The sequence below is a fragment of the Carassius carassius genome, chromosome 38 (genome assembly GCF_963082965.1).
Source record: "Carassius carassius chromosome 38, fCarCar2.1, whole genome shotgun sequence".
Taxonomy (NCBI): domain Eukaryota; kingdom Metazoa; phylum Chordata; class Actinopteri; order Cypriniformes; family Cyprinidae; genus Carassius; species Carassius carassius.
The window spans coordinates 1,346,418-1,372,778 of record NC_081792.1 but is presented as its reverse complement, the minus strand read 5'-3'; the positions used below and the strand labels follow the sequence as shown (position 1 = coordinate 1,372,778).

Below are 26,361 nucleotides of genomic sequence, written 5' to 3'. Positions count from 1 at the left end.
TGCTTTAAATTTATGGTTAACAGTAGCAAGATATACGATTTGGAGAAGAAGGAATATAATGAAAATGAAGAAAAAAGAACTTTCATTATGTAGCTTATTTAAACAGTATTTGACTGCAGTGACAGAGGACATATACGACTATTTTAATATGAATGCACAAATGGATGTATTTAACAAATACATTGTAGAAAACAATCCATACATGTTAAAAACATGGTCAGGTTTTAATGTGATTTTGCCTGAAAGATTTTAATTTTAATTTTGATTTTATTATTATTTTTATTCTTTCTTATTTCTTTATTGATTTTTTTTTATAGTATTATTATTATTATTGTTATTATTATTATTATTATTTTTATTCATTTATTTATTGATTTTTATTTATTTATTTATTTATTTATTATTATTATTATTATTATTATTATTATTATTATTTTTTTTTTTTATAATTATTTTCTGCTTTTGCATATGCTTCAAATGTAAGACTGTGAATGTATAAAATTTGTGTTATTAAAAATAAAAAATAAATAAATAAATATTTTATAATATAAATAAATAAAAAAGCATTTGACTGCAGATCAAGAGGTCCCCGGTTCAAATCCGGATGCCCCCTTTGGATTTGGCATGTTAGCAATATGTGTAGCCATATCTTCCTGCCTTTTTTTGCTCATACTGTACAGGGTTATATCTCAATGGCACGGCGTTTGATTGCAGATCAAGAGGTCCCAGGTTCATTCCCTGTGCCTAATTTGAGTTTGGTATATTAGGAATAAACAAATCCTTGACATAAATTCATTTTTGAGGTTTGTGCTCATGCAGTACGGGGTTATAGCTCAACAACAGAGCATTTGTCTGCAGATCAATAGGTCTACATTTTGGATCTGGCTTGCTTGACATAATCAACGACATGATTTCAAAGTGAGTCTGTAATCAAGTAGTCCACAATTCAAATCTGGGTGTCCCCTTTGGACTTGTCTTATTTGGAGGTTTTGAGTTGTAGAGTTGCTGATTCTGATTTGGAGTAACCAAAGACCTGAGTTTACAGTGAAGGAGTCAATGTTTGATATTGTTGAATCGTAGGATCTAACTTAATCTTTGGCTCAAAGCACATAAGTCTGTAGGGGTATGGCTTAATGAAAGAGCATTTTTCTGCAAAGATGTGGGGGCATAGTTCAGTGGTAGAGCATTTAAGTGCAGACCAAGAGATCCACGGTTCAAATCCGAGTGCCGCTTATGGATTTGGCAGATTAGGAATAAGTCCAAACATATGTATACAGAAAGATTCTTTATGTGATTGTAACTTAGTGGCACATCCTCTCGAGAGGTTCTTTTTTGTATCTGGCATGCTTGTCATATCCAAAAACTTTATTCAAAAGTGAGTCTGTCATCTTGTGTGAGGCTATGATCCAGGGAGTCTGTGGGGGTATAGCTCAGTGGTAGAGCATTTGACTGCAGATCAAGAGGTCCCTGGTTTAAATCTGGATGCCCCCTTTGGATTTGGCATGTTAGGAATATGTGTAGCCATATCTTCCTGCCTTTTGTGCTCATACTGTACAGGGTTATATCTCAATGGCACAGCGTTTGATTGCAGATCAAGAGGTCCCCGGTTCAAACCAGGGTGCGCCCTTTGCATTTGGCACTTATAGGAATATGTGTAGACATATCTTCCTGCCTTTTAGGAAGGTCCCAGGTTCATTCCATGTGCCCAATTTGGGCTTGGCATATTAGGAATAAACAAATCCTTGACATGAATACATTTTTGATGTTTGTGCTCATGCAGTACGGGGTTATAGTTCAACAACAGAGCATTTGTCTGCAGATCAATAGGTCTACGTTTTGGATCTGGCTTGCTTGACATAATCAACGACATGATTTCAAAGTGAGTCTGTAATCAAGTCGTCCACAGTTCAAATCTGGGTGTCTCCTTTGGACTTGTCTTATTTGGAGGTTTTGAGTTGTAGAGTTGCTGATTCTGATTTGGAGTAACCAAAGACCTGAGTTTACAGTGAAGGAGTCAATGTTTGATATTGTTGAATCGTAGGATCTAACTTAATCTTTGGCTCTAAACACAGAAGTCTGTAGGGGTATGGCTTAATGAAAGAGCATTTATCTGCAAAGATGTGGGGGCATAGTTGAGTGGTAGAGCATTTGAGTGCAGATCAAGTGGTCCTCGGTTCAAAATCGGGTGCCGCTTATGGATTTGGCAGATTAGCAATAAGTGCAAACATATCTATATAGAAAGATTCTGTATGTGATTGTAACTCAGTGGCACATCCTCTCGAGAGGTTCTTTTTTGTATATGGCATGCTTGTCATATCCATAAACTTTATTCAAAAGTGAGTCTGTCATCTTGTGTGAGGCTATGATCCAGGGAGTCTGTGGGGGTATAGCTCAGTGGTAGAGCATTTGACTGCAGATCAAGAGGTCCCCGGTTCAAATACGGATGCCCCCTTTGGATTTGGCATGTTAGGAATATGTGTAGCCATATCTTCCTGCCATTTTTTGCACATACTGTACAGGGTTATATCTCAATGGCACGGCGTTTGATTGCAGATCAAGAGGTCCCAGGTTCATTCCCTGTGCCTAATTTGAGTTTGGCATATTAGGAATAAACAAATCCCTGACATAAATTCATTTTTGAGGTTTGTGCTCATGCAGTACAGGGTTATAGCTCAACAACGGAGCATTTGTCTGCAGATCAATAGGTCTACATTTTGGATCTGGCTTGCTTGACATAAACAACGACATGATTTCAAAGTGAGTCTGTAATCAAGTCGTCCACAGTTCAAATCTGGGTGTCCCCTTTGGACTTGTCTTATTTGGAGGTTTTGAGTTGTTGAGTTGCTGATTCTGATGTGGAGTAACCAAAGACCTGAGTTTACAGTGAAGGAGTCAATGTTTGATATTGTTGAATCGTAGGATCTAACTTAATCTTTGGCTCGAAGCACAGAAGTCTGTAGGGGTATGGCTTAATGAAAGAGCATTTGTCTACAAAAATGTGGGGGCATAGTTCAGTGGTAGAGCATTTTAGTGCAGACCAAGAGATCCACGGTTCAAATCCGAGTGCCGCTTATGGATTTGGCAGATTAGGAATAAGTGCAAACATATCTATATAGAAAGATTCTGTATTTCTTTTGCATGTCTGACAGTGTAACATTTAGCAGAAGTATTTCAAAAGAGTTTAACCTGTATCCTGTTTTCTGGGTAACATTGAGAATATCACTATATATTGTTGCAACACCTCCGCCACGACCAGTCTGATGGGGCTCATGCTTATAACAGAAGTTTGGTGGAGTAGACTCATTTAGACCAAAATAATCATTTGGTTTTAGCCAGGTTTCAGTCAAGCACAGTACATCAAAACTATTATCTGTGATCATTTCATTTACAATAACTGCTTTGGGTGTGAGTGATCTAATATTTATGAACTTTAAAAATTGTTTTTGTTCATTTACTTTACATTTTTCTGGTTTAATTACGATAAGATATTTTCTAGATCCTACATTATATTTTGACCTCACTATTCGGGGAACAGACACAGTCTTAATAGTTTTTACAGCGCAAGTATTTTTATCATTTAAGCGGGTGGAACAAAACTCATCATAATAGTTATTTGAGAATTGTCTTACAACCCGAATTCCGGAAAAGTTGGGACGTTTTTTTAATTTTAATAAAATGAAAACTAAAAGACTTTCAAATCACATGAGCCAATATTTTATTCACAATAGAACACAGATAACATAGCAAATGTTTAAACTGAGAAAGTTTACAATTTTATGCACAAAATGAGCTCATTTCAATTTTGATTTCTGCTACAGGTCTTAAAATAGTTGGGACGGGGCATGTTTACCATGGTGTAGCATCTCCTTTTCTTTTCAAAACAGTTTGAAGACGTCTGGGCATTGAGGCTATGAGTTGCTGGAGTTTTGCTGTTGGAATTTGGTCCCATTCTTGCCTTATATAGATTTCCAGCTGCTGAAGAGTTCGTGGTCGTCTTTGACGTATTTTTCGTTTAATGATGTGCCAAATGTTCTCTATAGGTGAAAGATCTGGACTGCAGGCAGGCCAGGTTAGCACCCGGACTCTTCTACGACGAAGCCATGCTGTTGTTATAGCTGCAGTATGTGGTTTTGCATTGTCCTGCTGAAATAAACAAGGCCTTCCCTGAAATAGACGTTGTTTGGAGGTAAGCATATGTTGCTCTAAAACCTTTATATACCTTTCAGCATTCACAGAGCCTTCCAAAACATGCAAGCTGCCCATACCGTATGCACTTATGCACCCCATACCATCAGAGATGCTGGCTTTTGAACTGAACGCTGATAACATGCTGGAAGGTCTCCCTCCTCTTTAGCCCGGAGGACACGGCGTCCGTGATTTCCAACAAGAATGTCAAATTTGGACTCATCTGACCATAAAACACTATTCCACTTTGAAATAGTCCATTTTAAATGAGCCTTGGCCCACTGGACACGACGGCGCTTCTGGACCATGTTCACATATGGCTTCCTTTTTGCATGATAGAGCTTTAGTTGGCATCTGCTGATGGCACGGCGGATTGTGTTTACCGACAGTGGTTTCTGAAAGTATTCCTGGGCCCATTTAGTAATGTCATTGACACAATCATGCCGATGAGTGATGCAGTGTCGTCTGAGAGCCCGAAGACCACGGGCATCCAATAAAGGTCTCCGGCCTTGTCCCTTACGCACAGAGATTTCTCCAGTTTCTCTGAATCTTTTGATGATGTTATGCACTGTTGATGATGAGATTTGCAAAGCCTTTGCAATTTGACGTTGAGGAACATTGTTTTTAAAGTTTTCCACAATTTTTTTACGCAGTCTTTCACAGATTGGAGAGCCTCTGCCCATCTTTACTTCTGAGAGACTCTGCTTCTCTAAGACAAAGCTTAAATAGCTAATCATGTTACAGACCTGATATCAATTAACTTAATTAATCACTAGATGTTCTCCCAGCTGAATCTTTTCAAAACTGCTTGCTTTTTTAGCCATTTGTTGCCCCTGTGCCAACTTTTTTGAGACCTGTAGCAGGCATTAAATTTTAAATGAGCTAATTAAGTGGATAAAAGTGTAAAATTTCTCAGTTTAAACATTTGCTACGTTATCTATGTTCTATTGTGAATACAATATTGGCTCATGTGGTTTGAAATTCCTTTAGTTTTCATTTTATTAAAATTTAAAAAACGTCCCAACTTTTCCGGATTTCGGGTTGTACTAGTCACATGGAGCGAAGTGTCCTGGAGATGTTGTCAGAGAGCAGCTCCGCTCCGACTCTGCTGGGGTGTAATCCATCAGCGCGAAACAGCCTAGGACGCTCCCAGAAAAGATTACAGTTATTAACAAATAGCAGTTTCTGTTCTTTACACCATGACAACAACCATTCATTTAAAGCAAAAAGTCTACTGAACCTTTCGTGTCCTCGTCGATACGTGGGCAGTGGTCCTGACACGATGATCGTCGCCGTGGGCGTCATGCTGCGAACCGTCTCGATCAGGCTGCTGAAGTCCCTCTTCCTGGGTGCACCGCGCCTGTGCAGAGAAACACACAGAGTAGACGTGGTGGGACTGTTAGCAGGCACGCTGTTTACTTACCCCGGACTTGTGAGCGTCAGCCCGGAATGATTCCAGCGCGGCTCTCCGCTCTCTCAGCTGGGCCTGCCTTTCCTCCAGGTCGCAAATCTGCTTCCCCACGGCCTAACCCATATTTTGAGGTTATTAATGAAAGTGAGACCAATTTTTAATCCGCAAAGTTGCTGATATAGTTTCGTCTGCCGGTTCTCAGAAGAATCACACTCAGTCAGTGGTTTTCTCTCAGAAGAAAATACTTTATTTTATGGAAAACAATGCCGAGAGTCCTTGCAAGGAAATCTCTCGAATGTTTTTGGTATCTCCTTATATACACTATATGGGGTGGTTCCACAATAGTCAAACTTTTCCTTATGATTACAATTTTAATACCTCCTTAGAGAGGAGAGGCCCCCTGCTTGATTTATTCTAAAGAAAGGCCCTGTATGTATGTCTGACCATATGTTTGTCATCAGTTTTGTACATTCCAGCACATAGGCAACTTTCTATTTTATTGGCTAAAATTTGTGACATTTTGGTGAACATGCACCACTTGTGGTGAAATTAACCAAAATCCATGGGACAAAACTTACAAAAATGGATTCCTCGGAGCTTGCAGAGTACAGCTGATGAGACTTCAACCACGAAATCGCTAAAATGTATCTGTCAACGGAACCATTAGGAAGGGTGTGCTGAATAAATGGCAAATGGGAGGTTTTTTTTTAAAAAAAATGTCCATTTACAATTTATTCAGCGGGACCTCCATAGTGCTCTCGTGGATAAAATTTTCTATGCATATTTCTACAGTATTATGGGATGAAACGTACATAAATGGATTCCTCTGAGTGCCCTGAGTACAGTACAAGTGTTTTCTCTAGTCCTCATCCTAAAATTTTTCTTCCGACTTCCACCCACCTCGAGCTGCCTTCTCTAGCCGCGGAGGGTGAACCCTGGCCAGCATGGATGAGTAGGTTCGAACCTATTAGAAGCTCAGGGTTCTGTAGTACTACTGCTGTCCAAAAAGTCACTTCTGGTGCAGGAAGATGTGCTGGCTTTTTGAGGAGAGAAGCAAAAAAGATCAAGCTTTCCCATACCAGGAGTCGAACCCAGGCTGCCTGGCTGAAAACCAGGAATCCTAAACACTAGACCATATGGGATTTGGACACCTCAAATTGGCCATTGGCGCACTTTCCATACATGTGGTCAGTGTGGGCGCAGGATCTTGTAGTGGCCTGTTGCTTTAGGTCTGCGATTGTAACAATGTGATAATAATTTGGCAAAACAAGAATTATCCAAAAGGACGGTTTTCTGAATTACATAGTGTTGTATGTATTCAATGGATCTGGTTTTTTTACTCACCCCGGGGGTTCAGTTTTTTTGGGCAGATTCCTGTGATTGCTGAATTGGTACATCGAACTGGTAATTATTTTCCAGTTGAAAATACTTGTGTCATCCATTTGAAAAGACACACTGCAACCGTTATCTAGAGGAAAAACTGCCTATCGTCACTCTGTCAAGGTACAAAAATGACATTTTGAGGGTAAAAATGAAAGTGAGACCAATTTTTAATCAGCAAAGTTGCTGCTTATTCGCTCCTTCAGTTTAACTCAGTTTACAACTTATTCTCAATGTCCAGGTGGCAATTAGTGATAAGGCTTCAAAATGGCAAGCCCATGACATCAAAACCACATGGCATTACACCCTTCAAAGTAGTAAAGCAGTTACAGAGTAGAGATGAAATTGTTCAATCTAGAATCAACTGGCCCACCAGCCTGCATTTTATTACCACTTTAATCGCCAAGCTTATCTGAGAGCTTGTGTGATTAATGGCAACACCGAAGCATGTTACGCGACTCCCCATAGACATCGGAACCTCAATCTATCAGGGTTCTGTAGCTCTACTGCTGTCCAAAAAGTCACTTCTGGTGCAGGAAGATGTGCTGGCTTTTTGAGGAGAGAAGCAAAAAAGATCAAGCTTTCCTATCACGGGAGACGACCCCTGGCTGCATGGGAGAAATCCAGGAATCCTAACTGCTAGACCATATGGGAACTGGCCAGCTTTAACTGGGCACAAGCTTGTGGGCCACTTTCATTAAATCTGGCCAGTGTGGTTTACAGAAATAAATGGTGTTACATGCATTCAAGGGACATGGTTGTTGACTCACCCCGGGGGTTCAGTTTTTTGGCCAGAGTCCTGTGATTGCTGAATTGATACCTTGAACTGGTAATTAAGCTCTTGTCCAGGTGAAAATACTTGTGTCATGCATCTAAAAACACACATTGCAACCGTTATCTAGATGAAAAACTGTCTATCGTCGGTCTGTCAAGGTCTAAAATTGACATACGAATGGCAATACCGAAGCATGTCCGTGTCTCCCCTAGACATCGGAATGGGTGTGCAGAATATGTCTTTTTTGGAAAAAAAGAAGAATGCCTGGAGATTTGCCTTTTCTTCTAGATTTTGGAGAAAAAAAAACACAACAACAAAATAAGCTGGAGAAAAGCAAGCAGAGAGTGAACCAGCCAGGAGTCGAACCATATCTTCTGATCTGTAGTCAGACACGTTATCCATTGCGCCACTGGCCCACCGATAGTAGAGACTCCCGATTGCTACAGAGTTGTTGGTTTTAGATGTGACAGTGGCAAGCATTGCTGTCTGCTTATTCTCACCTTGTTATCAGGAGGTAAGCCTACCAGCCCACCAGCCCACCAGCCCCTCCCTGGTGGTCTAGTGGTTAGGATTCGGCGCTCTCACCGCCGTGGCCTGGGTTCGATTCCCGGTCAGGGAAAGCTCTTTTGGCTTCCAATTGTGGACTGCGAATTCAAGCTCTGCTAACAGCTGCGAGAGAGCCAGCTCCAAACCAAAAAAAATGGTGAGCACTTGAAAAAAAGACCTCCTTCGAGCCGGAGTCGAACCAGCAACCTAAGGATTGCCAACACTCCAACCTACAGTCCTCCACTCTACCAGCTAAGCTATTGAAGGGGCGAAGTGTTAGACAGAACCTCGACATCTGGTGCTGGATTTTTGAGGAGGGAAGCAAAAAGAAGCATGCGTTCCCATACCGGGAGTCGAACCCAGGCCGCCTGGGTGAAAACCAGGAATCCTAACCGCTAGACCTTATGGTATTTGGACACCTTAAACTGGCCAGTGGCGCACTTTCCATACATGTGGTCAGTGTGGGCGCAGTGGATGCACTGTGGATGCACCCAGGGTCCGTGGTGTCCCGGCGTCGCAGTGAAGGACATCTGGGAAGATTGCGTCCTGGGTGCACCGGGCCTGTGCAGAGAAACACACAGAGTAGACGTGGTGGGACTGTTAGCAGGCACGCTGTTTACTTACCCCGGACTTGTGAGCGTCAGCCCGGAATGATTCCAGCGCGGCTCTCCGCTCTTTTAGCTGGGCCTGCCTTTCCTCCAGGTCGCAAATCTGCTTCCCCACGGCCTAACCCATATTGTGAGGTTATTAATGAAAGTGAGACCAATTTTTAATCCGCAAAGTTGCTGATATAGTTTCGTCTACCGGTTCTCAGAAGAATCACACTCAGTCAGTGGTTTTCTCTCAGAAGAAAATACTTTATTTTATAGAAAACAGTGCCGAGAGTACTTGCAAGGAAATCTCTCGAATGTTTTTCAGGAATCCTAACCGCTAGACCATATGGTATTTGGACACCTTAAACTGGCCAGTGGCGCACTTTCCATACATGTGGTCAGTGTGGGCGCAGGATCTTGCAGTGGCCTGTTGCTTTAGGTCTGCGACTGGTAATTAAGCTTTTGTCCAGGTGAAAATACTTGTGTCATGCATCTGAAAACACACATTGCAACCGTTATCTAGATGAAAATCTGCCTATCATCGGTCTGTCAAGGTACAAAATTGACATATTGTGAGTTTAATAATGAAAGTGAGACCAATTTTTTATCCGCAAAGTTGCTGATTATTCGCTCATTCAGTTTAATGCAGATTACAATTTATTCTCAATGTCCAGGTGGCAATTAGTGATAAGGCTTCAAAATGGCAAGCCCGTGACATCAAAACAACATGGCATTACACCCTTCAAAGTAATGAAGCAGTTACAGAGTAGCGATTAAATTGTTCATTCGAAAATCAACTGGCTGCCAGCCTGCAGTTTATTTCCCCTTTAATCGCCGAGCTTGTTGGAGTGCTTGTGAGACGAATGGCAATAACGAAGCATGTCCGTGTCTTCTCTAGACATCGGAAAGGGTGTGCAGAATATGTCTTTTTTGGAAAAAAAGAAGAATGCCTGAAGATTTACCTTTTCTTCTGGATTTTGGAGAAGAGAAAAAAAAACACAACAACAAAATAAGCCGGAGAAAAACAAGCACAGAGCGAGCCAGCCAAGAGTCGAACCTAGAATCTTCTGATCCGTGAGCTTGTCGGAGTGCTTGTGAGACGAATGGCAAAACCGAAGCATGTCCGTGTCTTCCCTAGACAGTGGCAAAAAAAGACCTCCTTCGAGCCAGAGTCGAACCAGCGACCTAAGGATTGCCAACACTCCAACCTACAGTCCTCCGCTCTACCAGCTGAGCTATCAAAGGGGCAAAGTGTTAGACAGAACCTCGACATACCACGGTCTTGTAGCTCTACTGCTGGCCAAAAAGTCACTTCTGGTGCAGGAAGATGTGCTGGATTCTTGAGGAGGGAATCAAAAAGGAGCATGCGTTCCCATACCGGGAGTCAAACCTGGGCCGCCTGGGTGAAAACCAGGAATCCTAAGCGCTAAACCATATGGGATTTGGAAACCTTAAACTGGCCATTGGCTTCTGGCGCACTTTCCATACATGTGGTCAGTGTGGGCGCAGGATCTTGTAGTGGCCTGTTGCTTTAGGTCTGCGACTGGTAATTAAGCTCTTGTCCAGGTGAAAATACTTGTGTCATGCATCTGAAAACACACATTGCAACCGTTATCTAGATGAAAATCTGACTATCATCGGTCTGTCAAAGTACAAAATTGACATATTGTGAGGTTAATAATGAAAGTGAGACCAATTTTTAATCCGCAAAGTTGCTGATTATTCGCTCGTTCAGTTTAATGCAGATTACAATTTATTCTCAATGTCCAGGTGGCAATTAGTGATAAGGCTTCAAAATGGCAAGCCCGTGACATCAAAACAACATGGCATTACACCCTTCAAAGTAATGAAGCAGTTACAGAGTAGCGATGAAATTGTTCATTCGAAAATCAACTGGCTGCCAGCCTGCAGTTAATTTCCCCTTTAATCGCCGAGCTTGTCGGAGTGCTTGTAAGACGAATGACAATACCGAAGCATGTCCGTGTCTTCCCTAGACATCGGAAAGGGTGTGCAGAACATGTCTTTTTTGGAAAAAAAGAAGAATGCCTGAAGATTTGCCTTTCCTTCTGGATTTTGGAGAAGAAAAAAAAACACAACAACAAAATAAGCTGGAGAAAAACAAGCACAGAGCGAGCCAGCCAGGAGTCGAACCTAGAATCTTCTGATCCGTAGTCAGACGCATTATCCATTGCACCACTGCCCCACCGCTAGCAAAGACCCCTGATTGCTACAGAGTTGTTGGTTTTAGATGAGACAGTGGCAAGCATTGCTGTCTGCTTATTCTCACCTTGTTATCAGGAGGTAAGCCCACCAGCCCACCAGCCCACCAGTCCACCAGTCCACCAGTCCACCAGCCCACCAGCCCACAAGTCCACCAGCCCCTCCCTGGTGGTCTAGTGGTTAGGATTCGGCGCTCTCACCCCCGCGGCCCGGGTTTGATTCCCGGTCAGTGAAAGCTCTTTTGGCTTCCAATTGTGGACTGCGAACTCAAGCTCTGCTAACAGCTGCGAGAATGCCAGCTCCAAACCAAAAAAAAAGTGAGCACTTGAAAAAAAAGACCTCCTTCGAGCCGGCGACCTAAGGATTGCCAACACTCCAACCTACAGTCCTCCACTCTACCAGCTGAGCTATCGAAGGGGCAAAGTGTTAGACAGAACCTCGGCATCTGGTGCAGGAAGATGTGCTGGATTTTTGAGGAGGGAAGCAAAAAGGAGCATGCGTTCTCATACCGGGAGTCGAACCCGGGCCGCCTGGGTGAAAACCAGGAATCCTAACCGCTAGACCATAGGGGATTTAGACACCTTAAACTGGCCATTGGCGCACTTTCCATACATGTGGTCAGTGTGGGCGCAGGATCTTGTAGTGGCCTGTTGCTTTAGGTCTGCGACTGTAACAATGTGATAATAATTTGGCAAAACAAGAATTATCCAAAAGGACGGTTTTCTGAATTATATAGTGTTGTATGCATTCAAGGGATCTGTTTTTTTTTACTCACCCCGGGGGTTCAGTTTTTTTGGGCAGATTCCTGTGATTGCTGAATTGATACCTTGAACTGGTAATTGAGCTCTTGTCCAGGTGAAAATACTTGTGTCATGCATCTGAAAACACACATTGCAACCGTTATCTTTTGGCATCCAATTGTGGACTGCGAATTCAAGCTCTGCTAACAGCTGCGAGAAAGCCAGCTCCAAACCAAAAAAGCACTTGAGCACTTGAAAAAAAGACCTCCTTTGAGCCGGAGTCGAATCAGCGACCTAAGGATTGCCAACACTCCAACCTGGTGCAGGAAGATGTGCTAGATTTTTGAGGAGGGAAGCAAAAAGAAGCATGCGTTCCCATACCGGGAGACGAACCCGGGCCGCCTGGGTGAAAACCAGGAATCCTAACCGCTAGACCATATGGGATTTGGACACCATAAACCGGCCAGTGGCGCACTTTCCATACATGTGGTCAGTGTGGGCGCAGGATCTTCTAGTGGCCTGTTGCTTTAGGTCTGCGAATGTAACAATGTGATAATAATTTGGCAAAACAAGAATTATCCAAAAGGACGGTTTTCTGAATTATATAGTTTTGTATGCATTCAAGGGATCTGTTTTTTTTACTCACCCCGGGGGTTCAGTTTTTTGGGGCAGATTCCTGTGATTGCTGAATTGATACCTTGAACTGGTAATTAAGCTCTTGTCCAGGTGAAAATACTTGTGTCATGCATCTGAAAACACACATTGCAACCGTTATCTAGATGAAAATCTGTCTGTCATTGGTCTGTCAAGGTACAAAATTGACATATTGTGAGGTTAATAATGAAAGTGAGACCAATTTTTTATCCGCAAAGTTGCTGATTATTCGCTCATTCAGTTTAATGCAGATTACAATTTATTCTCAATGTCCAGGTGGCAATTAGTGATAAGGCTTCAAAATGGCAAGCCTGTGACATCAAAACAACATGGCATTACACCCTTCAAAGTAATGAAGCAGTTACAGAGTAGCGATGAAATTGTTCATTCGAAAATCAACTGGCTGCCAGCCTGCAGTTTATTTCCCCTTTAATCGCCGAGCTTGTCGGAGTGCTTGTGAGACGAATGGCAATACCGAAGCATGTCCGTGTCTTCCCTAGACATCGGAAAGGGTGTGCAGAATATGTCTTTTTTGGAAAAAAAAGAAGAATGCCTGAAGATTTGCCTTTTCTTCTGGATTTTGGAGAAGAGAAAAAAAACACAACAACAAAATAAGCCGGAGAAAAACAAGCACAGAGCGAGCCAGCCAGGAGTCGAACCTAGAATCTTCTGATCCATAGTCAGACGCGTTATCCATTGAGCCACTGGCCCACCAATAGTAAAGACCCCTGATTGCTACAGAGTTGTTGGTTTTAGATGTGACAGTGGCAAGCATTGCTGTCTGCTTATTCTCACCTTGTTATCAGGAGGTAAGCCCACCAGCCCACCAGCCCACCAGCCCCCCAGCCCCTCCCTGGTGGTCTAGTGGTTAGGATTCGGCGCTCTCACTGTCGCGGCCCGGGTTCGATTCCCGGTCAGGGAAAGCTCTTTTGGCTTCCAATTGTGGACTGCGAATTCAAGCTCTGCTAACAGCTGCGAGAAAGCCAGCTCCAAACAAAAAAAATGGTGAAAAAAAAGACCTCCTTCGAGCCAGCGACCTAAGGATTGCCAACACTCCAACCTTCAGTCCTCTGCTCTACCAGCTGAGCTATCGAAGGGGCAAAGTGTTAGACAGAACCTCGACATCTGGTGCAGGAAGATGTTCTGGATTATTGAGGAGGGAAGCATGCATTCCCATACCTGGAGTCGAACCTGGGCCGCCTGGGTGAAAACCAGGAATCCTAACCGTTAGACCATATGGGATTTGGACACCTTAAACTGGCCAGTGGCGCACTTTCCATACATGTGGTCAGTGTGGGCACAGGATCTTGTAATGGCCTGTTGCTTTTGGTCTGCGACTGTAACAATGTGATAATAATTTGGCAAAACAAGAATTATCCAAAAGGACGGTTTTCTGAATTATATAGTGTTGTATGCATTCAAGGGATCTGTTTTTTTTTACTCACCCCGGGGGTTCAGTTTTTTTTGGCAGATTCCTGTCAAAGTCAAAGTCACCTTTATTTATATAGTGCTTTAAACAAAATACATTGCGTCAAAGCAACTGAACAACATGCATTAGGAAAACAGTGTCAATAATGCAAAAATGATAGTTAAAGGCAGTTCATCATTGAATTCAGTGATGTCATCTCTGTTCAGTTAAATAGTGTCTGTGCATTTATTTGCAATCAAGTCAACGATATCGCTGTAGATGAAGTGACCCCAACTAAGCAAGCCAGAGGCGACAGCGGCAAGGAACCGTAACTCCGAATGGAGTTAAAAAAAAACCTTGGGAGAAACCAGGCTCAGTTGGGGGGCCAGTTCTACTCTGACCAGACAAAACCAGTAGTTCATTTCCAGGCTGCAGCAAAGTCAGATTGTGCAGAAGAATCATCTGTTTCCTGTTGTCTTGTCCTGGTGCTCCTCTGAGACAAGGTCTTTACAGGTGATCTGTGTCTGGGGCTCTAGTTGTCCTGGTCTCCGCTGTCTTTCAGGGATGTAGAGGTCCTTTCTAGGTGCTGATCCAGCATCTGGTCTGGATACGTACTGGATCCGGGTGACTGCAGTGACCCTCTGATCTGGACACAGACTGGATCTGGTGGCCACGGTGACCTCGGAACAAGAGAGAAACAGACAAATATTAGCGTAGATGCCATTCTTCTAATGATGTAGCAAGTACATAGGGTGTTATGGGAAGTGTTTCCGGTTCCGGTTTACCTAATTAATGCAGCCTAAAAATCCTTTAACGGATTTGGATAACAAAAGCATATAGGTATGTTATGTGTATGCCAGGTTAAAGAGATGGGTCTTTAATCTAGATTTAAACTGCAAGAGTGTGTCTGCCTCCCGAACAATGTTAGGTAGGTTATTCCAGAGTTTAGGCGCCAAATAGGAAAAGGATCTGCCGTCCGCAGTTGATTTTGATATTCTAGGTATTATCAAATTGCCTGAGTTTTGAGAACGTAGCGGACGTAGAGGATTATAATGTAAAAGGAGCTCATTCAAATACTGAGGTGCTAAACCATTCAGGGCTTTATAAGTAATAAGCAATATTTTAAAATCTATACGATGCTTGATAGGGAGCCAGTGCAGTGTTGAAAGGACCGGGCTAATATGGTCATACTTCCTGGTTCTAGTAAGAACTCTTGCTGCTGCATTTTGGACTAGCTGTAGTTTGTTTACTAAGCGTGCAGAACAACCACCCAATAAAGCATTACAATAATCTAACCTTGAGGTCATAAATGCATGGATTAACATTTCTGCATTTGACATTGAGAGCATAGGCCGTAATTTAGATATATTTTTGAGATGTAAAAATGCAGTTTTACAAATGCTAGAAAGGGGCTTTCTAAGGAAAGATTGCGATCAAATAGCACACCTAGGTTCCTAACTGATGACGAAGAATTGACAGAGCAACCATCAAGTCTTAGACAGTGTTCTAGGTTATTACAAGCAGAGTTTTTAGGTCCTATAATTAACACCTCTGTTTTTTCAGAATTTAGCAGTAAGAAATTACTCGTCATCCAGTTTTTTATATCGACTATGCAATCCATTAGTTTTTCAAATTGGTGTGTTTCACCGGCTGCGAAGAAATATAGAGCTGAGTATCATCAGCATAACAGTGAAAGCTAACACCATGTTTCCTGATGATATCTCCCAAGGGTAACATATAAAGCGTGAAGAGTAGCGGCCCTAGTACTGAGCCTTGAGGTACTCCATACTGCACTTGTGATCGATAGGATACATCTTCATTCACTGCTACGAACTGATGGCGGTCATATAAGTACGATTTAAACCATGCTAATGCACTTCCACTGATGCCAACAAAGTGTTCAAGTCTATGCAAAAGAGTGTTGTGGTCAATTGTGTCAAACACAGCACTAAGATCCAATAAAACTAATAGAGAGATACACCCACGATCAGATGATAAGAGCATATCATTTGTAACTCTAAGGAGAGCAGTCTCAGTACTATGATACGGTCTAAATCCTGACTGGAAATCCTCACATATACCATTTTTCTCTAAGAAGGAATATAATTGTGAGGATACCACCTTTTCTAGTATCTTGGACAGAAAAGGGAGATTCGAGATTGGTCTATAATTAACTAGTTCTTTGGGGTCAAGTTGTGGTTTTTTGATGAGAGGCTTAATAACAGCCAGTTTGAAGGTTTTGGGGACATATCCTAATGACAATGAGGAATTAATAATAGTCAGAAGAGGATCTATGACTTCTGGAAGCACCTCTTTTAGGAGCTTAGATGGTATAGGGTCTAACATACATGTTGTTGGTTTAGATGATTTAACAAGTTTATACAATTCTTCCTCTCCTATGGTAGAGAATGAGTGGAACTGTTCCTCAGGGGTTCTATAGTGCACTGTCTGATGTGATACTGTAGCTGACGGCTGAATGGTTGCAATTTTATCTCTAATAGTATCGATTTTAGAAGTAAAGTAGTTCATAAAGTCATTACTGCTGTGGTGTTGGGAAATGTCAACACTTGTTGAGGCTTTATTTTTTTTAATTTAGCCACTGTATTGAATAAATACCTGGGGTTATGTTTGTTTTCTTCTAAAAGAGAAGAAAAGTAATCGGATCTAGCAGTTTTTAATGATTTTCTGAAGGATATGTTACTTTCCCGCCAAGCAATACGAAATACCTCTAGTTTTGTTTTCCTCCAGCTGCGCTCCATTTTTCGGGCTGCTCTCTTTAGGGTGGGAGTATGCTCATTATACCATGGTGTCAAACTGTTTTCCTTAACCTTCCTTAAGCGTAAAGGAGCAACTTTATTTAAAGTGCTAGAAAAGAGAGAGTCCATAGTTTCTGTTACATCATCAAGTTGTTCTGAGGTTTTGGATATGCTAAGGAATTTGGTTACATCAGGAAGATAACTTAAAAAGCAGTCTTTTGTGTTAGAAGTGATGGTTCTTCCATACTTGTAACAAGAAGTAGAATTTACAATTTTGGCTATATGAAGTTTGCACAGAACTAAATAATGATCTGAGATATCATCACTTGGCTGAATAATTTCAACACCATCAATATCAATTCCATGTGACAGTATTAAATCTAGAGTATGATTTCGACAATGAGTAGGTCCTGAAATGTGTTGTCTAACCCCAATAGAGTTCAGAATGTCTATAAATGCTGATCCCAATGCATCTTTTTCATTATCAACATGGATATTAAAATCACCAACAATTAAAACTTTATCTGCAGCCAGAACTAACTCGGATGTAAAATCACCAAACTCTTTAATAAAGTCTGTATGGTGCCCTGGTGGCCTGTATACAGTAACCAGTACAAACATAACAGGGGATTTATCATTAACATTTGTTTCTCTGGATAATGTTATATGAAGCACCATTACTTCAAACGAGTTATACTTGAAGCCTGCCCTCTGAGAAATCCTGAAAACGTTGTTATAAATTGAAACAACACTTCCACCTTTGCCTTTTAGACGCGGCTCATGTTTATAACAGTGATCTTGGGGGGTGGACTCATTTAAAATAATGTAATCATCAGGTTTTAGCCAGGTTTCTGTCAAACATAGTACATCTATATTATGATCCTGTGATTGCTGAATTGATACCTTGAACTGGTAATTAAGCTCTTGTCCAGGTAAAAATACTTGTGTCATGCATCTGAAAACACACATTGCAACCGTTATCTAGATGAAAAACTGCCTATCGTCGGTCTGTCAAGGTCCAAAATTGACATACGAATGGCAATACCGAAGCATGTCCGTGTCTCCGCTAGACATCGGAAAGGGTGTGCAGAATATGTCTTTTTTGGAAAAAAAGAAGAATGCCTGGAGATTTGCCTTTTCTTCTAGATTTTGGAGAAGAAGAAAAAACACAACAACAAAATAAGCCGGAGAAAAACAAGCACAGAGTGAGCCAGCCAGGAGTTGAACCTAGAATCTTCTGATCCTTTGTCAGACACATTATCCATTGCGCCACTGGTAAACCGAGAGTAGAGACTCCCGATTGCTACACAGTTGTTGGTTTTAGATGTGACAGTGGCAAGCATTGCTCTCTGCTTATTCTCACCTTGTTATCAGGAGGTAAGCCCACCAGCCCCTCCCTGGTGGTCTAGTGGTTAGGATTCGGCGCTCTCACCTCCGTGGCCCGGGTTCGATTCCCAGTCAGGGAAAGCTCTTTTGGCTTCCAATTGTGGACTGCGAATTCAAGCTCTGCTAACAGCTGCGAAAAAGGACGGTTTTCTAAATTATATAGTGTTGTATGCATTCAAGGGATCTGTTTTTTTTACTCACCCCGGGGGATCAGCTTTTTTGGGCAGATTCCTGTGATTGCTGAATTGATACCTTGAACTGGTAATTAAGCTCTTGTCCAGGTGAAAATACTTGTGTCATGCATCTGAAAACACACATTGCAACCGTTTTCTAGATGAAAATCTGCCTATCATCGGTCTGTCAAGGTACAAAATTGAAATTTTGTGAGGTTAATAATGAAAGTGAGACCAATTTTTTATCCGCAAAGTTGCTGATTATTTGCTCGTTCAGTTTAATGCAGATTACAATTTATTCTCAATGTCCAGGTGGCAATTAGTGATAAGGCTTCAAAATTGCAAGCCCGTGACATCAACCACACGGCATTACACCCTTCAAAGTAATGAAGCAGTTACAGAGTAGCGATGAAATTGTTCATTCAAAAATCAACTGGCTGCCAGCCTGCAGCCAGGAGTCGGACCTAGAATCTTCAGATCCGTAGTCAGACGCGTTATCCATTGCACCACTGGCCCACCAATAGTAAAGACCCCTGATCAGGGTAAGCCCTGATAATTGCCGAGCTTATCCGAGAGCTTGTGTGATGAATGGCAATACTGAAGCATGTTACATGACTCCCCATAGACATCGGAACCTCAACCTATCAGGGTTCTGTAGCTCTACTGCTGTCCAAAAAGTCACTTCTGGTGAAGGAAGATGTGCTGGCATTTTTAGGAGGGAAGCAAAAAAGTTCAAGAATTCCCATACCGGGAGTTGACCCCTGGCCGCATGGGAGAAAACCAGGAATCCTAACTGCTAGACCATATGGGAACTGGCCAGCTTTAACTGGGCACAAGCTTGTGGGCCACTTTCCATAATCTGGCCAGTGTGGTTTACAGAAATAATGCATTCAAGGGACATGAAAAACTGCCTATCGTCGGTCTGTCAAGGTACAAAATTGACATATTGTGAGGTTGATAATGAAAGTGAGACCAATTTTTAATCCGCAAAGTTGCTGATGTAGTTTCGTCTACCGGTTCTCAGAAGAATCACACTCAGTCAGTGGTTTTCTCTCAGAAGAAAAGACTTTATTTTATGGAAAACAACGCCGAGAGTCCTTGCAAGGAAATCTCTCGAATGTTATTTGGTATCTCCTTATATACACTATATGGTGCGGTCCCACAATAGTCAAACTTTTCCTTATGATTACAATTTTAATACCTCCCTAGAGAGGAGAGGCCCCCTGCTTGATTTATTCTAAAGAAAGGCCCTGTATGTATGTCTGACCATATGTTTGTCATCGGTTTTGTACATTCCAGCACGTAGGCAACTTTCTATTTTATTTTCTAAAATTTGTGACATTTTGGTGAACATGCACCACTTGTGGTGAAAAGCTCCCGTGGACATACATTTTTTTGCAAATTCTACAGTATTATGTGGCCAAACTTACATGAATGGACTCTACTGAGCGTGCTTTGTACAGTAGAGGTGTTTCCATTAACAATATTGCACTCATTTGAAATAAATCAAGTTAAATAGATTAGGAATAAGTGCAAACATATCTATATAGAAAGATTCTGTATGTGATTGTAACTCAGTGGCACATCCTCTCGAGAGGCTCTTTTTTGTATCTGGCATGCTTGTCATATCCAAAAACTTTATTCAAAAGTGAGTGTGTCATCTTGTGTGAGGCTATGATCCAGGGAGTTTGTGGGGATATATTTCAGTGGTAGAGCATTTGACTGCAGATCAAGAGGTCCCCGGTTCAAATCTGGGTGCCCCCTTTGCATTTGGCATGTTAGGAATATGTGTAGCCATATCTTCCTGCCTTTTAAGAAGGTCCCAGGTTCATTCCATGTGCCTAATTTACTGTGAAAATGATTTATTGTGCTTTTAGAGATGATGTTTTTAAAGAGCCGATTGCAAATGGTTACTGGGTGCAGAAATTCAAAGATTTAAAAAAAGAGTGTATATGGAGAAACATGACGGGGAAATGTGTGGAAACAAAATTGGAATGTTTGGAGTATTTTATAAGGCATAAAGTGGTTTTTACTGATGTTATTTTAAATAAAATAGGAATGGAAGAAAATGCTCTGTGTAAAGTGTGCCAGGAAGGGGAAGAGGGGATTTTACATATGTTTTTACATTGTGGAGAGCTAGAGGACTTTTTAAGGAAATGTAAATGTTTAATTAAAGATGTGACTGAGGAGTGGGATGAAAATGTAATGGAATGGAACAGAGTTGTGATGTTTGGTTGGGAAAAAAGTGTCAAAACAAAAGTTTCATTAATCTGTGTGTAATGCTAATGAAAAGTGCAATATGGGACAGAAGAACTGTGGCTAAAAAGGAAAAAATTGTGTTGGAAGTTTGGAGGGTGTTTAAAAGAAAAACAGAATTATATATTGAAAGACTGTATGTGTACTTTAAAGGTGTAAATATGTTAGACTCTTTTTATGATGTTTTTACCTCAAAAGTTTATTGTGTTTTAAATGATTTAATGTGGAAGCTGCCAGGAAGTGAAGGATATTTTTAAATTATCTATGTAAAGGAAAGATGTGTAATGTAGAGATATGTAAAGACAATGTTCTGTATTTTCTAACAAAAAAAAAAAAAAAAATTGAGTGCAGATCAAGAGGTCCTCGGTTCAAATCCGAGTCAGTTTATGGATTTGGCAGATTAGGAATAAGTGCAAACATAGCTATATAGAAAGATTCTGTATGTGATTGTAACTCAGTGGCACATCCTCTCGAGAGGTTCTTTTTTGTATCTGGCATGATTGTCATATCCAAAAACTTTATTCAAAAGTGAGTCTGTCATCCTGTGTGAGGCTATGATCCAGTGAGTCTGTGGGGGTATAGCTCAGTGGTAGAGCATTTGACTGCAGATCAAGAGGTCCCCGGTTCAAATCTGGGTGCCCCCTTTGGAATTGGCATGTTAGGAATATGTGTAGCCATATCTTCCTGCCTTTTTGTGCTCATACTGTACAGAGTTATATCTCAATGGCACGGCGTTTGATTGCAGATTAAGAGGTCCCAGGTTCATTTCATGTGCCTAATTTGAGCTTGGCATATTAGGAATAAACAAATCCTTGACATAAATTCATTTTTGAGGTTTGTGCTCATGCAGTACGGGGTTATAGCTCAACAACAGAGCATTTGTCTGCAGATCAGTAGGTCTACATTTTGGATCTTTCTTGCTTGACATAATCAACGACATGATTTCAAAGTGAGTCTGTAATCAAGTCGTCCACAGTTCAAATCTGGGTGTCCCCTTTGGACTTGTCTTATTTGGAGGTTTTGAGTTCTAGAGTTGCTGATTCTGATTTGGAGTAACCAAAGACCTGAGTTTACAGTGAAGGAGTCAATGTTTGATATTGTTGAATCGTAGGATCTAACTTAATCTTTGGCTCGAAGCACAGAAGTCTGTAGGGGTATAGCTTAATGAAAGAGCATTTTTCTGCAAAGATGTGGGGGCATAGTTCAGTGGTAGAGCATTTGAGTGCAGATCAAGAGGTCCACGGTTCAAATCCGAGTGCCGCTTATGGATTTGGCAGATTAGGAATAAGTGCAAACATATCTATATAGAAAGATTCTGTATGTGATTGTAACTCAGTGGCACATCCTCTCGAGAGGTTCTTTTTTGTATCTGTCATGCTTGTCATATCCAAAAACTTTATTCAAAAGTGAGTCTGTCATCTTGTGTGAGGCGATGATCCAGGGAGGCTGTGGGGGTGTAGCTCATAGGTAGATAATATAAAGATAAATATAAAATATACTTTAATGTCCCCCAGGGGGGAAATTTGTCTTGGGCTACAGTCACTGCGACACACACTTACAACGTACCACATAAAAAATACACAGAATATAAACAATACAAACATGCGTCATTACACTGTATCGTGAAAATTACAAAAATTTATTTATAATAATAATTGCACAACACAGTGGGGATAAAAAGTATACAAGTAGGTAACCGTCATTTGCTACTGTTTAGCATCTTAATGGTAGCTTGGATGAATGAGTTTTTATACCTCTTTAACCTGCAGTACGGCATTCTAAATCGTTTACCTGAGGGTAACAACTCTATTTCCTTATTCAGAATGTGGGATGGATCATCCAGAATCTTATGTGACTTCCTGAGCACAGATTTTTCATACAGTGACTGAAGGTAGCACTGTTCTTGGTAGCCTACAATTTTAAAAGCTGTATTGATCAGCCGCCCAAACTTAGATTTAAGCTGAACTGAAAGATTACCATACCAGGTCTGCATGCTATAACGTATCACACTCTCTAAAATAATTTCGAAAAACAGAAGCAAGATTTTGCTGTTAACACCAAACAGTCTTAACCTTCTTAAAAAGTATATCCTTTGTTGCAACATGGTGCAAAGATTTTCAACATGAATGTGCCAGGTAAGGGAACAATCAATAAAAACACCCAGATACTTATATGACGTAACCTGGCGTATTGGTTTGTTATGAATAAGTACAGGATTAGGTTCACATATTGATCTTGGGTCAAATATCATCTCCTCTGTTTTAATGACGTTAACCATCAGATGGTGAGCATCACAACAGTCCACAAACTGTTTAATTTCTGAATGGTAGGAGACTGTGTCTTCGTCTCGAAACAATAAGCTAAGGATAGCAGTGTCATCAGAGAATTTAACAATATAATTGTGTGGATGTTTACTCACACATTCATTGGTAAAGATAGTAAAAAGGACAGGGGAGCTCACACAACCCTGTGGTGCCCCCGTGCTGATGGATTTGGGGTCTGAGACTGCCTTGTGTACTTTAACATATTGTGTCCTATTAGTTAAAAAGGAGTAATACCATTCAACAATAAAAGAGCTTACACCCATATTTTTAAGTGTCTCAAGTAAAATAACTGGCTGAATCGTATTGAAGGCCGAACTAAAATCTATAAAAAGTAAGCGTGCGTAGGCCTTCGGGTCCTCCAAGTGCTTAAGGACTAGGTGGGTGATGCTACTTATAGCATCATCTGTACTCCTACCCCGTTTATAGGCAAACTGCCAGGGATCTAACTTTTTGTTAACCTCAGTTTTTAAAAGAGACACCATATATTTCTCAAAACACTTCATTACAATGGATGTCAATGCTACTGGTCTGAAATCATTGTTCTCCTTGGGACAGGGTTTCTTTGGTACTGGAATAATAACAGTCTTTTTCCATAGGGCTGGGATGATGTGAGAGTCAAGTGATCGCTGAAATATAGGGCACCAGGCTGGAACAAGCTCCTCCGCACATGTTTTCAGTAAGCGGGCAGAGATTCCATCTGGACCCTTAGCCTTCCTAGTACACTGATGCTGGAACAGTGACTGTATCTGTAACCAGTCTATCTCATGTCCTATGTTCAAATCCGTGCTGATGGAGTTTAGGATACTAGTGCAATCATTGTTAAAATCCTGAGTTTGAAATCTAAGGTAAAAGTCATTAAATTCATTAGCTTTCATCCAGTCATCTGTAGTGGTTATATGTACTTTACTTGGTGACATGTTAGTGATAGTTTTCATTGAGTCCCAGAGTTTTTTCGAATTTGTGGTTGTAAAGTGGCTTTCAATTACTTCCTTTTGCTTCTTTCTGGCTTTATTAAGCAGTTGGTTCAGTTCCTTTTGCACCACTTTTAGCTCAATTCTGTCATTATTTCTAAAAGCTACCTTTTTTCGATTTATGTAGTCTTTTATTTCCTTGGTTACGTAAGGCTTATTATTTGGGTAAACCACAACCTCTTTCTTTGTAAGGACGCTATCTATGCAATAATTTATATAGTCTGTGATTGTCTCTGTTGTAACATCAATACCTGTGTTGTGAAACACACTCCAATCTGTCACAAGAAGCATCCTTTTAGTGTTTCTATCCCCTCATCATACCACACACTGACTGTTTTCACTTGTGGCTTGCTGCGTTTCAGCATGGTCTTGTAGATGGGAATTAAGTGAATCACGTTGTGGTCTGAATTGACCAATGGGGCTTTTGGTTTGGCTACATAGGCATTTTTAACATTGCCATAACATTTGTAAATAGTCTTGTTTTCACGTCTGCTGCACTTGATATATTGTTCAAACCCAGGGAGTGCTAATTCAAGTTTACAGTGGTTGAAGTCGCCCACTACAAACACGGGGGCGCCCGGAGCGCGCTGCAGTTCTTGGTGTACACAGTCAGCAATGCAAGCTGCGGCCCTAGCTGCATTCCCGCTGGGAAGAATGTACACAATGCACATGGCCACACTTCTGAACTCCCTTGGGAGGTAAAACGGTCTCATAGTCAAATGCAAAATCTCGACATCCGGACAGCAAAGTGTTTCCCTAACTGTGTACTGTTTGCACCAGTTGTTACTTACATACACAGCCATGCCGCCACCTCTCGTTTTTCCGGATTGTTCAGTCCTATCTGCCCTGACAAGTGAAAATCCATCGATGTCAATCAGAGAGTTTTGGATATCCCTGTGTAACCACGTTTCCATGATCACCATTAAACTTGAGGTGCGATACTCAGAGCATGTTCTGGTATTAATCCGAAGTTCGTCTATTTTAGCTCGAAGTGATCTTGCGTTGCATAATATCATTGAAGGTAGAGGAGGCTTACTGCCTCTCCATCGTAAACGCTGACGCGCTCCACCGCGCCGACCCCTTTTCCTCGACCGCCCTGGCCGAGCGCTCACGCAGGCTGGTAAATCCACAGGTGGAAGATGGGACGGTCGGAGTGCCAGCAGCGCATCTCGGGTGTAGGTAGTAAGATGCTGGGCCTGGATGCCCGCTGAATAAGTTTGGCATGGTACACATACTCCGACAATGAGCAACACAAGATATATGTAATGAATAAATCTTGCCATGTTGACTTCACGTTCCCACAGCGCAGCAACACATTCACAAACATACAAGCCAACGCAACCAACAAACAAACAAAAACAACCAACAAACAAAATGACGATCGCAGTAAACAGTGTGCCCGGGTGGCAAAAAGAGCAGCGCCACCGGAAGACTGCAAAAAGTGGTAGAGCATTTGAATGCAGATCAAGAAGTCCCCGGTTCAAATCCGGGGGCCCCCTTTACATTTGGCATGTTAGGAATATGTGTAGCCATATCTTCCTGCCTTTTTGTGCTCATACTGTATGGGGTTATATCTCAATGCCACAGCGTTTCATTGTAGATCAAGAAGTCCCAGGTTCATTCCATGTGCCTCCTTTGGGCTTGGCATATTAGGAATAAATAAATCCTTGACATAAGTTCATTTTTGTGGTTTGTGATCATGCAGTACGGGTTATAGCTCAACAGCAGAGCTTTTGTCTGCAAGTCAATAGGTCTACTATTTTGATCTGGCTTGCTTGACATAATCAACGACATGATTTCAAAGTGAATCTGTCATCTTGTGTGTGGCTATGATCCAGGGAATCTGTGGGGGTATAGCTCAGTGGTAGAGCATTTGACTGCAGATCAAGAGGTCCTTGGTTCAAATCTGGATGGCCCCTTTGGATTTGGCATGTTAGGAATATGTGTAGCCATATCTTCCTGCCTTTTGTGCTCATACTGTACTGGCGTATATCTCAATGGTACGGCGTTTGATTGCAGATTAAGAGGTCCCAGGTTCATTCCATGTGCCTAATTTGGGCTTGGCATATTAGGAATAACCAAATCCTTGACATAAATTCATTTTTGATGTTTGTGCTCAGGCAGTACGGGGTTATAGCTCAACAACAGAGCATTTGTCTGCAGATCAATATTTCTATGTTTTGGATCTGGCTTAATGGACATACTCAACGACATGATTTCAAAGTGAGTCTGTAATCAAGTCGTCCACAGTTCAAATCTGGGTGTCTCCTTTGGACTTGGAGGGTTTGAGTTGTAGAGTTGTTGATTCTGATTTGGAGTAACCAAAGACCTAAGTTTACAGTGAAGGAGTCAATGTTTGATATTGTTGAATCGTAGGATCTAACTTAATCTTTGGCTCTAAACACAGAAGTCTGTAGGGGTATGGCTTAATGAAAGAGCATTTATCTGCAAAGATGTGGGGACATAGTTGAGTGGTAGAGCATTTGAGTGCAGATCAAGAGGTCCTCAGTTCAAAATCGGGTGCCGCTTATGGATTTGGCAGATTAGGAATAAGTGCAAACATATCTATATAGAAAGATTCTG

At 41.4% G+C, this 26,361-nt stretch overlaps 1 protein-coding gene and 11 non-coding genes across 12 annotated transcripts in view; 7 read left to right on the top strand and 5 right to left on the bottom strand.

Annotated features, from left to right (window-relative positions):
- The first annotated feature begins 1,419 nt into the window (after window positions 1–1,419).
- trnac-gca (transfer RNA cysteine (anticodon GCA)) lies at window positions 1,420–1,491 on the top strand. The gene has a single exon. It is a non-coding gene; the product is annotated as a tRNA-Cys (tRNA).
- An 889-nt stretch (window positions 1,492–2,380) lies between these two features.
- trnac-gca (transfer RNA cysteine (anticodon GCA)) lies at window positions 2,381–2,452 on the top strand. The gene has a single exon. It is a non-coding gene; the product is annotated as a tRNA-Cys (tRNA).
- A 1,547-nt stretch (window positions 2,453–3,999) lies between these two features.
- LOC132118917 (putative nuclease HARBI1) overlaps window positions 4,000–26,361 on the bottom strand; it is a gene marked incomplete at its 3' end in the record, with an annotated part of 265,948 nt that continues 243,586 nt past the window's right edge. The window contains exons 8-10 of the mRNA XM_059528678.1: window positions 6,342–6,382; window positions 4,328–4,339; window positions 4,000–4,140 (exon numbers count right to left, since the gene is read on the bottom strand). Of these exons, the coding sequence (XP_059384661.1) occupies window positions 4,000–4,140; window positions 4,328–4,339; window positions 6,342–6,382 (194 nt within the window). The remainder of the gene's footprint in view (window positions 4,141–4,327; window positions 4,340–6,341; window positions 6,383–26,361) is intronic.
- trnae-cuc (transfer RNA glutamic acid (anticodon CUC)) lies at window positions 8,299–8,370 on the top strand. The gene has a single exon. It is a non-coding gene; the product is annotated as a tRNA-Glu (tRNA).
- trnae-uuc (transfer RNA glutamic acid (anticodon UUC)) lies at window positions 11,611–11,682 on the bottom strand. Its single transcript has one exon. It is a non-coding gene; the product is annotated as a tRNA-Glu (tRNA).
- trnae-uuc (transfer RNA glutamic acid (anticodon UUC)) lies at window positions 12,223–12,294 on the bottom strand. Its single transcript has one exon. It is a non-coding gene; the product is annotated as a tRNA-Glu (tRNA).
- Window positions 13,143–13,215, bottom strand: trnah-aug (transfer RNA histidin (anticodon AUG)). Its single transcript has one exon. It is a non-coding gene; the product is annotated as a tRNA-His (tRNA).
- Window positions 13,355–13,426, top strand: trnae-cuc (transfer RNA glutamic acid (anticodon CUC)). The gene has a single exon. It is a non-coding gene; the product is annotated as a tRNA-Glu (tRNA).
- trnae-uuc (transfer RNA glutamic acid (anticodon UUC)) lies at window positions 13,675–13,746 on the bottom strand. Its single transcript has one exon. It is a non-coding gene; the product is annotated as a tRNA-Glu (tRNA).
- Window positions 18,063–18,134, top strand: trnae-cuc (transfer RNA glutamic acid (anticodon CUC)). Its single transcript has one exon. It is a non-coding gene; the product is annotated as a tRNA-Glu (tRNA).
- Window positions 21,056–21,127, top strand: trnac-gca (transfer RNA cysteine (anticodon GCA)). Its single transcript has one exon. It is a non-coding gene; the product is annotated as a tRNA-Cys (tRNA).
- trnac-gca (transfer RNA cysteine (anticodon GCA)) lies at window positions 25,626–25,697 on the top strand. The gene has a single exon. It is a non-coding gene; the product is annotated as a tRNA-Cys (tRNA).